The sequence below is a fragment of the Mobula birostris genome, chromosome 4 (assembly GCF_030028105.1).
Source record: "Mobula birostris isolate sMobBir1 chromosome 4, sMobBir1.hap1, whole genome shotgun sequence".
Taxonomy (NCBI): Eukaryota; Metazoa; Chordata; class Chondrichthyes; order Myliobatiformes; family Myliobatidae; genus Mobula; species Mobula birostris.
Genome location: NC_092373.1, coordinates 128514621 through 128529136, shown reverse-complemented (window position 1 = coordinate 128529136; position 14516 = coordinate 128514621). Strand labels below are relative to the sequence as shown.

Genomic DNA, 14516 nt, shown 5'->3' with positions numbered 1-14516 from the left:
ATCTTGACCTCAGTTGCTGTTTGTGTGGATTTTGCACATTCTCCTTTTGACCATGTTGGTTTCCTCTGAGTGCTCTGGTTTCTTCCCTCGTCCCAAACACGTGCAAGTTGATAGGTTAATTGGCCACTAACTAGCCCCTACCTAGTACATAGGTGAGTGGAATCTAGTACTGAGATGATGAGCTTGTAGAAGAATTTTTTAAAAATAGGATTGATGTAGGAGTATCGGGTAGTTAATAGTTGGTACAGATGTGGTGGGCCAGTGATCCTGCTTCCGTACTGACTATACAGGTGTCCCCCGCTATTCGAACGTTCGCTTTATGAATCCTCACTGTTACGAAAGACCTACATTAGTTACCTGTTTTCGCTCACAGAAGGTGTTTTCACTGTTACGAAAAAAGGCAGCATGTGAAAAAATGCAGCGCGCAATAAAAGGCAGTGCACGAAAAAAAAAAAGCAGCGCACGCCCCGAGCAGCTGCTCTCCTCCGGATTCGGAATGGCATTCTCACCGGCATTGCTTAAACACGTGCCTGTGAGCAGCCGTTTGCAAGATGAGTTCGGAGGTATCGGAAAAGCCTAAAAGAGCTCGTAAAGGTGTTACACTTAGCGTAAAACTAGACATAATTAAGCGTTTCCATCGTGGTGAACAAAATAAGGACAAAGTGAGTTTGGCTTGTGGAAGTTGACGAAGATGATGTTGAAGAGGTTTTGGCATCTCATGACCAAGAACTGATAGATGAAGAGCTGATGCAATTGGAAGAGGAAAGGAGAACAATCGAAACCGAATGCAGTAGCAAAAGTGAAGTTGTCCAGGAACTGAACGTGAAGCAACTGCGTGAGATTTTCGCTGCAATGATAAAGTACGACTTTAATTTTGAAAGGGTACGTCAGTTTAGGGCATATTTGCAAGATGGTTTGAGTGCTTACAAAGAACTGTATGATAGAAAAATGTGCGAGGCTCAGCAGTCAAACATACTGTCGTTTTTCAAGCCTTCCACATCAGCCACAGCAGACGACGAACCTCGACCTTCGATATCGAGGCAGGCAGTCATAGGAGAAGATGAGCTGCCTGCCCTAATGGAAACAGATGACGATGAGGTGACACCCCAGTGTCCCACCACCCCAACTCCCAGGCCACGGACAGGTACCGATTCGCAGAGAATGCAGCGGTAGCCGGGAGGCACACAGCACATCTTTAAGAAAAAAGCCGAAATAAACATGCTAATTAATTAGGTGCTGGGCGGTACCTAATTAATTAGCATGTTTATTTCGGCTTTTTTCTTAAAGATGTGCTGTGTGCCTCCCGGCTACCGCTGGACCACTGCATGCTTCGCGGATCGGTATCGGTCGGCGGCCTGGAGGGTGGGGGACACTGTACCACCCCAACCTCCAATGACTCAGTCTAACACACCATCATCAGTGTGCTCTGTGCTGTCTTCCTGATTCCTGTAAGTGATACTACACTGTACATACATTATTTCTACTTTATATTGGCTGTGTATTTTTACGTGTTATTTGGTATGATTTGGCAGCTTCATAGCTTAAAGGTTACTGGAGAGTGTTTTTGCCAACAGCGCTTGCGTGAGATTTTCTGCCGACGGCACTTGCGCCGTGTTTTTGCCGAGAGCGCTTGCGTGAGATTTTCGCTACAGAGAGCAGTGCAGTCCTGCTTTTACTATATGTTACTGTTATTTTAGGTTTTGTGTGTTATTTGGCATGATTTGATAGGTTATTTTTGCGTCTGCGAATGCTCACAAATTTTTCCCATATAAATGGTAATTGCTTCTTCGCTTTACGACATTCTGGCTTACGAACTATTTCATAGGAACGCTCTACCTTCGGATGGCGGGGGAAACCTGTAATCCCAAACACTGTATTTGGAGTGGTGTAGATGGTGATTACCAAAATGCACTAACGAACGGGTGGCTTCAGTCTGGGGAGACTGGAGAAGTTCGAATTGCAGAGGATACTAAAGAGAGGCCAGTTTCATGCATGGAAAATGAGTGAATTTTTAATAATTGACACATGAATTAATGGCAAATGAAAATTTATTTTGTATTTAGAATTTTTGTACAATTGATTTGTATGTATTATCTGAATGTGTGGTGTAATCAAATATCATAGGAATTCTTAAAGGATGTTTGAGGATGTGTAAAAAAATTAATTTGCATTGTTCCAAAAGAAGGAGAAGTGGAAAGTCTGTCATTGTGGCCGACGCCGGCCCCCTAGGCCTGAGTCCACATAGTAGTAGTAGTAGTTCTTCTTCTTCCTCTTCTTCTTCTTCTTCCAAAAGCAACAAAAAACTGAGAATGCTAAAAATCAGAATCAGAAACAAAAACAGAAATGCTGAAAATTCTCCCCAGACAAAATTCTAAGCAGGATCTGTGGAGTGAACAACAGGATTAATGTGTCACATTGATGATCTTTCAATAGAATTCGCAGTTTTTAAAAAAGCACTAACTTTAAATAGCTCTTACAGAGGACCAGTAGAGTTTGCTTCTGTTTTGTAAAATTTTTGTTGTTCTGCACTATGCTTTCTTTAGCTTGATAGTTTTAATAATTTTAGCAACCCTTTGTACATCTTCTCTAGATACTCGAGGTCTGCCTGGAAACATGTTACAAAGACCCTTATTTTATTCCCCTTTCGGAATACATAAAAGTCATCTATATTAAAGCATGTTGCAAATTTATGAAAATTTGTCATATGCACTACTATGTTTTGTGAAAGATTTTAATAAATGTTTTGCAATTCCAAATTTTAGGATCACTTTTGGGTGACAAAACTCGTATGACTGAACTTTCAAGGAATATGAATGCTTATATTCGTCCATCACCCACTTCGGGTACTTTGGGAGGAGTTACCAGAACCACCAATGAAGCAATTATTTTATGTGAAGGGGCAGGATATGATATAGTTCTTGTAGAAACTGTAGGTGAGTTATTCTGTATTTTTATCTTCAATTTTACACAATTTAAACCTTTTGAATTGTATTTTGAATCATCATTTAATCAGCCAAAATGAATGTAATGTCTTGGTCTGGCAATGTCATTATTACAGGGCATATTTTGGTGAATTGGTTAATCTTGTGCTATGCTCTGTTAAACTGTGTTCACATGTTTATATAATTTAAAGAATTGCCTAGAAGTTTACTGGAAGTAAAGTTGACAATGGTTCAGAGAAGCAGCAAATGTCTAGGACCTTGATGAGTAACAAGATAAATTTCATTCAAGAGCCTTTGTAATTCAAGGACCTCGAGGAGGGGAAACAAGAATGAAGGAGTGAGTGGGTGGGTGGAATTTGGAGAGAGTGATATTTAGTTATATCAGTTGGAAAAAGAAAATAAGAAACCGGTTGAGCAGAGAGAGATAAGGAAAGATGACAATGTGTTAAATATATTGTCAAATAACATTTTGTCTTTTAACCTTTGTTTACAAGTTTATTAACTGCATTGTGCTTGGACCACAGTAAACACAATGGAAAATTTAAGTCAATTTATTATTAATATTGCAGCAAAATTTTGATGCCTATTAAATTTGCCTTTGACTGTTTTACCAACAATCCCATCTTTTGAGACTTAAGTACCTGATTACAAACTAATAATTATCCTCTTCATTGTCTCTAAGGCTTTTAAATGCTTCCTAATATACAGGGCCCAGATGTGGAGACAGTATTTCCACTAGAGCCAAATAAGTGATTTTATAAAGGTTTGGATTAAGTTCCTAACCTTTTACAACCCCAAGCTCGTTCAGTTTTTGAGCAGCCAGAACTAATGCCACCTTCAACATTGTCTACACTGCTTTCTTAAAAATTGCACATTTTATTTTACAGAATGCAGCATTTCCTAGCATTTGCAAATTTTGAAATAATTCCATTTATGCCCAATTCAGTGTTACAATTAGGTATTGATAGTGACTTAGTAACTACCCCTCAGAGCACTGTGATATATTCCCCTTCAGTTGATATAACAACCAGTTGCCATAGCTCTGAATGTATCCTAGCCAGTCATATTCTACTATACCTTTGTCAAATTTTATTATTTGATATTGTATCAAAAGATTTTTGAGCTAACATTGACTATAAAGCCCTTTAATTGTTTTTCTGTTACACTTCCTGAAATATTTCAGTCATGTCTATTAGATGCAACTTAAAAATCCTTGGGAAGGATGTTAATAAGTGACCCATATTTTACAGATTAACAATTTTGTCAGAGATTTGAAGTTAAACATTTCATACTATAATCATTTGACCAGCCTTCAGTTATCATATAATTATCACCCTCTTAATCTTTTTTATTGAAAGATTTGCAAACCTCCGCTCATTTGGCATTATTCTTGTGTCCGGGGGAACTGAATGATTGTGTCTGGAACTTGTACTATTTTCACTGTTACTCCCCTCAGCAATCCAATATATTCTATTCATTTGGTTAAGTTTTCTACCTTAACCATTTAAAATACTAATTTATTTTACCCATCTGGTTTCTCTATAGTCTTTCTTCTTTACTGTGGCATTGACAGCATTCTCTTATGAGGCAGGTGCAAAATACTCATCTAGAGCTTCAGTCTGTACCCTTTTGTTTTTAATTTTATACAGAAAGTCAGTATTCCAGTTTTCTCAAATAACCCCTTTCCCCTTCATATTTCCCTTTTTTACTTTCTGTATTTTGTTTAATTCTGCACCATTGTGAATCTGGCATTGCTCATGAGCAGACCTTTTCTGTTTAACTTTAATGTCTATATCTTTAGTCATTCAAGGAACTCTTTTCCACATTGAGAAATTCTCTGATTTAATCTCTGATTGTTTGGACCTACTGTTCTGGTTTCTGGTCAAACTGAGCAATACCCCTTTAAATTAAACATCATTGATGTTTATAATACTTTACATTAATCTAAACCAATTACAATCATTGCTTTGTTGATGTTCTCCCACTGAAGCATGTCATTTGCTAGAATTAGATTGAGTGCTTTTTCCTTCTTCAGTGACCCACCTATTTAACATTAGCCTAATCACAGGATAATTTACAATAGCCAATTAAGCTACCAACCAGTATACCTTTGGACTGTGGGAGGAAACCAAAGCACCAGAGGAAACTCTCATGGTTCACGAGAAGAACCTGCAAACTCCTTACAGAAGGTGTCAGAATTGAAATCTAAACTCTGGAATGCCCTGAGCTGTAATGGCATTGTGCCAACCATTACACTACCATGGCACCCAGTATTGTATGTTCCTGAAAATTAAGATAGTAAAGGCTTCTCTTTTTTTCTGATGGAAATTGGACTTCTAGTCTTGGCTGCATCACTTGTCATGTAACTTCTGTTGAATGTGACAGGTAATCATGGGCATCCATCCATTTGTTAGCCCTGAGACTGATGTAAACCAATTTTTACACAATGAGTAATAGTATTTTCCTGTTCACACCGTTCCATTTTATCACATCTGTTACAGTAATGTCACAGCAAGAATAATGTTGGAATCCGTCTTAAAAACCAGAAGAAAAGGGGAAAGAGAAAAAAGGTCTTAATCCTAAACAGATCCAACTGAAATTACAGTTTTGCCATTTCAGCAGTTCAATTCAATAGCATGTTTCTGAATTATAGTGTTAATATATGTTGCAAAATATGAATTTTGAATCTTCCTTATCATAGGATCCTTTTGTATAAAACATAATGTGGGAAATGAACTGTTTCCAAAAATGGGGATCTTGTGCAGGATTAACCTAAGCAACAAGCCAGCACTTTCTGCTACTGGTTGGAGTGTGTGTTAAACACTACTTAATATAATTTTAATATGCAATCACTACTAACTATACAACTGGTTGCATACATCACTAGTAGGCCAACCTTGTGGATGTCTAGCACTACTGAAAGCCAGCCTACTTATCTTCAAGTGCTGGTACGTTGTGGGTGGGGCAATTTTTGGCATTTATTGTATCAAGAAAGTACAATAGCATAACACAGAAGATAATAGGCTCCAATATTTTCTAACTTGAGGGTATTTGTATGGCAGGTAGAGAGAAGGTACTTATTCCATGGAGGGCAGGGAGGCTCTCTGGGTGAACTCATAAATGGAAAAGGCACTAAATAGCTGTGATCTTCAATTCAACGAGCCCTGATTCAGTGCTGCAAAAATTTTAATGACATTATATGTTTCAATGTCTGAATGCACTATCACATAGCCTATCCTCCTACCTTCCAATAGACACTCAGAAAATATTTAGTGCACCACTCCTATTAAGTTTCTATCAATCAGATTTAGCAGCAACCTATTGTTTGCCAGCTTCTTATCTGAGAGTAATTGCTTCAATGTGTGCTGCTCAGTGACTTCTTAGTAGTTTCAACAAACAAATCCTGTCCCATAGAATTTCAAAGTGTGCACAGGGGGTCATAAGACCCAAGAGTGCTGATCAAGTTCAAGTATATTGCCATCTGACTGACCGTATATACGATCAAACAAAACAGTGTTCCTCCAGATCACGGTGCATCCACAAAATTTATCTCACACAGCACATAAAACGAAATATTAGCACAAACAGTGAATAAAATATTCAAATTGCTTGTAGTGTGCAGCACAGTTGAACAGTGATGGCAGCAGGGTGTCATTAGTCTCACAGGCTAAGGGAAGAAGCTGTTAGCCAGTCTGCCATTCTAAGTGCTGATGCTCCTGTACCTCCTTCCTGATGGTAGTAGGTTAAAGGGTTTCTGGAATGGGTGGTTGGGATCTTCAACAATGTTTCAGATCCTTCATATACAATACTCCTGGTAAATGTTACAAATTGTAGGGAGGGAGACCCCGGAATATCCTCTGTAGGCGCTTGTGGCCTGAGCTTTGCAGCTTCCGTACCACACAGTGATGTGGCCAGACAGGACACTCTTGTTGATGCTCGTTTAGAAAGTTGTCAGAATAGGGGCTGGGACACTTGCACACCTCAGTCTCCTAGAAAGTATAGATGCTTTGTGCTATCTTGACTAATGAGGGGGTGTTGTGGGGCCAGGTTAGAACATCTATTATGTGCACACCAAGGAACTTTCTGCTTTTCACTCTCACCACGGCAGAACCATTGATGTGCAGTGTAGTTTTTCAACCTGCACCTTCCTGAAGTCTACAATTATCTCTTTTGTCTTGTGCTCACACCATTTGACAAACCTCTTTACCTCCTCTCTGTATGCTGACTCATTGTTACTGATGAGGCCAACCACTGTAGTATCATCAACGAGCTTGGTGATGCGGTTTGAGCTGGATCTGGTAGCGTACTCGTGAGTCAGCAGCAGGCTGAGCACACAGCTCTGACAGCACCATTACTCAGTGTAATGGAGCTTGATGCCAACTGGGACTGACTGATCCAGTGTTGAAGGTAAACCAAACAAAGACATTTAAAAAAAATTAATAGGCATTATTATTTCTTTAACTGGCTTAATTTGTTTAGTATTTAGGAATTGTAGAATAAAAGTACATCAGAGCCAAATAGGACAGTTTATTTTAGTTGAACGTGGTCTAGGAGACAGACCAGTAATAATTGCATCACAAACAGTTCAAATGATTTCCAAACATCAAAAGGTAATAGCGCATTGCCTCCTTCAAATTTACAGCACCTGTAAAATATATAATACGATGTATTCCACAACTGGAATTACAAAAACTCCAGATGGGAATTACTGTACAATTATTCCTACAAATCCAGCACAGATATACTTTTGGAAGTTTGTTATGTTGCTTTTTGTATGAGGTGAATGTTGATAAAGAATATGCTTTGGATGGAAAGGATGGAGGAAAAGTTGGACCTACTCGGCCATTACGTCATTCACAGTCATCAGCCTCATGCATCCCAGATCAGCAATCAGACTAAAAATAATGCCTTTGTTGCCCAATTTTCATTGCAGAATTAGGTAAACATGCTGATTAAAATAAACATTTTTGCATCTTTTATTGTTTTATAGATGAACTACAGGATTCTCAAATTATGGCAGCTTCTCTACTACTGCTTATTCCAAGCCACAGGCATGCAAAAGAATTGAGTTCCTTAATGGGATTTCACTTAGCCAGGGTACTCTCACATTAAGTGGTCCAGATACTGCAGAAATTCTTGGCAGAGTCAGGATGCTAGCTGGGGAGGTTGCCTACTGATGCAAAGGTGAAAAAATTCCAATTCACAGCAATTTGGTGGGAGACCAGCTTCACTGGTGGGCATATGTGCTGCTTGAAAATATGCATGTGTGTCCACTAACCATCCTTCTTCTGTCTTGAAACACATTAGTAATAGCAGTAATTGATGGTGATGTATCACGCAGTCAGGCCCAAGATTCATAAACTTACCTCATCCTAATGTTGCAAACTGCAAATGTACATCTCAGAGCTCCCATATACTGTCAATGGTCAAACTGTGATAGTCACATATTATACACATTGTATAACATTCACACAGGTAAACTTTACTTGCACAGGAGACAGCATAGCAGGGTACCTGCATACTACGTTCTCTGAATCCAAGGATGAGATGGTGCGTGCTTAAATTGGAGCAGCCATTATTGAGGTTGTGATCAGCAGTGGGGTTAAGACAATAGAAAATACAGGTGTTGCATACACAACCCCCCTTCTCAGATGTGCTTCTCCCTTGTTCTCCAGTCCTTCAGATTTAGACACTTGGATGCTGTAAGCTTTCAACTTTTGCTTTTTCCTGTGTTTTCTCTCACTTCACCTGTAATTGTGCTTTTTCATTTTGTGTTCAAAGAAGTGCAATAAGACAGTGTTGGGAAAGAATGTCACCAAATAATTACACACCTGTAGACACCATCTCAGATACTGCAGCCATAATCTAGATACTGACACTGTGTAGATTAAAGGAAGTAGTTTAAAGGCAGGATCAACATGAGATGAAACACTATGCATGGATAGCCAACAGGCAGCAAGGTTAACACAGGTGCTAGGTCACTGAAAGGTGAGGTTGTCTGCTGAGATTCCAGATTACCTCTTAAATAGAATAAAGGTTAATAACTACGGACATTGACTTGCCTGTCACATCTGCAGTCCTCCCAGAAAGCTTATCAAGGAACGTGGAAGAGCTGAGTGACAACTTGAACTGAGCTCTCTCTTGTGTGGAAGAGGCTGAGAGCTCTCTTGGCATGGTTGTTGACCCAACCATGACAGTACTTGTCTTGGTTTTTTTGTAAATCAAGCAAATCTCAGTTTCTGAATACTTCAATTAATGCTGAGATTCAACTTTTTCCTTGCTAGTAGTCCAGACTTGGTTTGCTGTAACAGAAGCTGAGAATACTATTGTGTGCAGCAATTCCCACTGTTTGAGGTGGCTTTCAGTGTATTGCAACAATACTACAGCCTATCCTCTAATAGATCCCTGGGTACCTCAGTGAGCCTAGTAATTGATATATGAGAATGCCTTCATTTCCTATTGTTTCAGCCCCATTGCTGGCCATCATCTATAATGGCTCCTCCAGTCTTAGCATACATCATCTCTTCCTTGGAATTCAGAAAATACAGCAATGCTAACACCCTGGTTAGCTGCTGCTACCTCCTGTGATCTGCAGATGAGAGGTAAGTGCATATCTGATGAATAATGTGTTTAAGATGTGATTAATACTGTGATAACAGCTGTCCTGTTTCATGACAACAGGACTTGAATTTATACTACTCCCACTTTGAGTGGTAGCAATAACACTGGCAGCTAGCCTTTTCAATTCCTAATGGGATAGTAACTCAGCTGATGTGGTTATAATTCATTATCCCATTGTGTTACCTCGGATGGACACACTCCACTGCTAGTTACCTAGTATCAGAAAATTGTCCTTTCTCTGCTGTAGGAATCCCCTCAGTCCGCTTTCTGCTCCCACTATCCTGATTGCTCATGCGGGGTTGAAGGCCCACTTACCTATTAGACTAATTACAGCTTTTAGGTAACTGATCATTTCAAGCAAATGGTTTTCTTCTATTTCACTTAACCACCATGGAGAAAGATAACTAGGGCATCTAGTTGCTAACGGGTATTGAAGATTGTTAGCTGGTGAAGAAAACTTCTGTTAAACTAACATTGAATGTCTGACAAAGAACCTATCAATATAGAGACAGTGCAAGGGCCAAGCAATGAGGTGTCATCAAGATGGAAACTAATGGTCTTGGACGATGCTGTAGAAGGTTGACATATACAGAAGAAACAGGTATGAGTCAAACATGGATGCTTGAGAGAAATCAGATTAATTCAGAATAAGAGGACATTTCTGGAAAATCTCTGGCTTTATCTGAAGAAACGAGAATGGAACCAAGTTCTTGTCCGCATAATGCTCATGGGCGACAGCTTAAAGGATTTCAAACAAGGCATCTGGGAAAGATGGGCATGAATATTGCAAAATAAATTGATGAAGGTTCACAGAAAGGACATTGAAGGAAAAGCCTTGAAGATTAGTGGAAGATTATAGGCAACATGCAAGCTTTGATCTGTATATTTTATTCAAAATGTTTGATTTCAAATTCTATTTTTCATTATGGAAAAGTGTGGTGGACAACAATTATGTAGGGACCACACCCAAAATGTTGTGTATTGGTCTGGCCTCCATATCTAAGGAATGATATTCGAAGAATAGAAGGTGCAACAAAGAGATAGCAGGTTAGTTCCAGAGACTGTGAAGTTTGAGTGTTGCCCCATGGAGAAAGAGAAGGCAGACTGGGCCAATGATCTCTGGAGTTTAAAAGAACAAGAGTTGTTATCATTGAAAAATATAAGGTTACAGAGATTGGCCATCTTGTAGGGATGACCAAAGCTTGGGTTACAATTACCAGCATGGCATAGTGATGCAGCATTTTTGTGCTATTGCCACACAGCTGTAGTGACCCATGTTAAACTCTGATCTTGGGTGCTCTTTCATCTTCTTACCATGTGAGTTTCCTCTGCATGCTCTTTGCTCATGTCCCAAAGGTGTGCTGGTAGATTATTATAAGTTGGCCTTTGTGTAGGTGGAATTAATGTGCATGTGAGAGAGAATAAGTTACCAGTGAAGGAAGTGGGACCAATGTGAATGCCCTGAAAGCTGGCATTGGTTCAATTACAGAGTGGTCCTCCAATGTTACAAGAAAGTATGAGAAAATATGAAACTAAAGTATCGGTTATTCAGGACCAAAATGGAAGAAATTCCTTCACTAGCGTTTGGGAATCTTTGGAATTCTCTGTCCAAAAGCATCTTGTATGTATTCAAATGTGAAAACAAAAATGCTGGAAACACTTAGCAGGTCAGGCAACAACCACAGAAAGAGAAGCAGTTAATGTTTTGGGTTAAAAGCCCATCATCAAACTAAGAAAGTGTGAAGAGGTAGTTTTAAGTTGTAGTGACAATTGGAGATAAGGGTGTGGAATTAGTAGGGGATAGGAAATTTTTTGATAAGACTAGGATTGTTTGGATGAGCTTAATGTTTATGGAGTCATCTGGTTAATAGGCAATTTGATAGAGAGAAACAAAACAAAGAAAGGAACATGTTAAAGCCAAGTCCGCTGCTGCTAAAACAAAAGGAGACTATCTGCAGAACGAGCACTCTGAGGAGAGAGAAAAAATAAGATCAGTATTACAGATGGATAACTTATACCTTCTGGTAAGATGCGGCACACATGGTCGCAGTGACCTGCTCCTGCTCTTGTTTCTTATGTTCATTCCCACTTTGACCTTTCATAATTTCTAATGAAGCCCAGCATAAGCTTGAGGAATAGCTCGAAGATGTGAAGGACAAATAATTACATCTTTGGTTGGATCCGGAGAAGCCACTGTGACCACGTACAACATTAGCCATTCGCCAGTCCTCTGGGATTTCCAGTTTTTCTGCAGATTTCTCCTCTATTCTCTGTAACGTTCTCAAACTATTTTAGATTCTAGCATTCTTTTAGTTCTGGGCATTTCTATTCCAGTTCTAATAAACTGGCCCCTTATTTTACTCCAATAAAATCAGAAAGCTAACACAACTCACTGCTGCCTGATACTGTGATCAGTGACATGAATCACTCAAAACACTTTTTTTCTGCAGTGTACTGTATTATACATCTCTACCAAAGGAAGTGTGAGTCGCTCCTTCCTTCCGCGAGCCTGCAGGTCACCCTTGGGCAAGGTGTAGCACCTGCTTACACCCTGATCAGGGTCATGTGAAGCCATGGGAGCAGGTGGTGGATGGTCGTATGACCAGTTGGTGCACATCACAAGTCCTGGTTATCAGAATCTGAATTAGGTTTATTATCACCCATGATTGTGTAGCCAAGTTTCCATTGAACTCAATGTATAAGTTTGCTGATGACACCACAATTGTAGGCCATATCTCGGATAATGATGAGTTTGAGTTCAGAAAGGAAATTAAGAACCTGGTGGCATGGTGTGAAGACAATAACCTATCCCTCAATGTCAGCACGACGAAGGAATTGGTTGTTGACTTCAGAACGAGTAGCAGACCGCACAACCCCATTTACATCGGTGGTGCACAAGTGGAACAGGTCAAAACCTTTAAGTTCCTTGGGGTCAATATCACAAATGACCTGACTTGGTCCAACCAAGCAGAGTCCATTGCCAAGAAGGCCCACCAGCGCCTTTACTTCCTGAGGAAGCTAAGGAAATTTGGTCTGTTCCCTAAATAATTTTTATAAATACACAGTAGAAAGCATTTTCTGGGGTGCATCACAACCTGGTATAGAAGTTGTCCTGTGCAAGACCGGAAGAAGCTGCAGAACATCATGAACACAACCTAGCACATCACACAAACCAATCTTCCATCCTTGGACTCACTTTACACCACACGCTGTCGGAGCAGTGCTGCCAGGATAATCAAGGACACGACCCACCCAGCCAACACACTTTTTGTCCCTCTTCCCTCCAGGAGAAGGCTCAGGATCTTGAAGACTCGTACGGCCAGATTTGGGAACAGCTTCTTTCCAACTGTGATAAGACTGCTGAAAGGATCCTGACCCAGATCTGGGCCATACCCTCCAAATATCCGGACCTGCCTCTTGGTTTTTTTGCACTACCTCGCTTTCCCTTTTCTATTTTCTATTTATGATTTAAAATTTAAATTTTTAATATTTACTATGGATTTGTACTCCAGGGAGCACGAAGAGCAGAATCAGGTATCGCTGTGATGATTGTACGCTCTAGTATCAGTTGTTTGGCGACAATAAAGTATAAAAGTATCTCCTCCTCATTAATGATCAACGTTAACACACCTCAGTGATGTGTGCTTAACCCACTGCTCTACTCCCTCTATACCCATGACTGTGTGGCTAGAAGAAGAAAGCCCTTAACTCCGAATGGAGTCATCGGGACACCGTCATGACAGTTTTTTTTTAGCAGGCTTTCTTATTTTTACGAGGCCGAGTTGCTAGCTCGACGCTCAACCCAGCATGGATGGAAAGCGTGCAAGGGAGCTGGCTGGATTCGAGCTCGGGAGCCGTCGCTCTGAAGTCCGGCGCTGATGCCACCATGCCACCAGCCGGCCAAGGGCATGAGGAGAGTACGGGAAATGACAGGAGATTGGGGCTGAGAGAAAAAATAGATCAGCTATAATGAAATGGTGGAGCAGACTCGATGGGCTAGATGCCCTAATTCTGCTCCTATGTCTTACGGTGTTACAGCTGTACAAAATGTTGATGAGACCACACCTGGTATACTGTGTGTTGTTCTGATCCTGTTCTATTGGAAAGATGTGATTAAGCTAGAGAGTACAGAAAAGATTCACCAAGATTTTGCTGGATCTGCAGGACTTGGAGGGTTTAAATATAAATTGTTGACAGGTTTTGGAACTTTTGATTTGATATGCTGCACACTAGTTTGTAGATTAGCTCAAAAAATCCTACTTCTATATATTTTAAATTTAGAAAATGAGACATTAAAATATGAAAATAGTTGTAGGGGCTAAATACTTTTTGAAGGCACTGTATATGGAACTAGTTGCCAGAGGAAGCAGTACAGATCTCTGAACAGGTGTATGTTCAGGAATAGTTTAGAAGGATATGAGCAAAATGCAGGCAAACAGGGCTAGCTCAGGAGGACAACTTAGTCAGCATGGCCGATTTGGGCAAAGGACGTGACTCTGTTATGTAACTCTATGAATCTATGAATGTTGGAGTTTATCAACATTCTTAAAGTCAAAAGTAACTGTCCTCTGTTTATCATTCTAATTGAAACGATTATTGAGCTTTTATAAAATGTCAAGGAGCCAAGATTGAATAAGCATATGGAAGGATTTTAGGCTCAAGGGATTGAATTCCTATTACAAAACATAGATTCTCATAATTAGCTCATCCTTGTGAAAGGTTGACTTAAAATGCTTTCATAATTGAATAACACATTTCATCCTTTAGTGAGAGGAGGGGGAAGATGTCAAATTTTATAGCATTAAAATAGATGCTGAGCAAACTGAATCTAGGGTTAACTTGAAGGTATACAAAAATAATTACAATAAATCGGTGATCACGTCAATTATTCAGAAACCTTGATGGTCTGCGGTCCTGACGAAGAGTCTCGGCCTGAAACGTCGACTGTACCTC

At 39.8% G+C, this 14516-nt stretch overlaps 1 protein-coding gene across 1 annotated transcript in view; it reads left to right on the top strand.

The window, feature by feature from the left end:
- mmaa (metabolism of cobalamin associated A) overlaps window positions 1-14516 on the top strand; it is a 46237-nt gene that overhangs the window by 17832 nt on the left and 13889 nt on the right. Inside the window, exon 3 of the mRNA XM_072256025.1 lies at window positions 2763-2933. Within this exon, the coding sequence (XP_072112126.1) occupies window positions 2763-2933 (171 nt within the window). The remainder of the gene's footprint in view (window positions 1-2762; window positions 2934-14516) is intronic.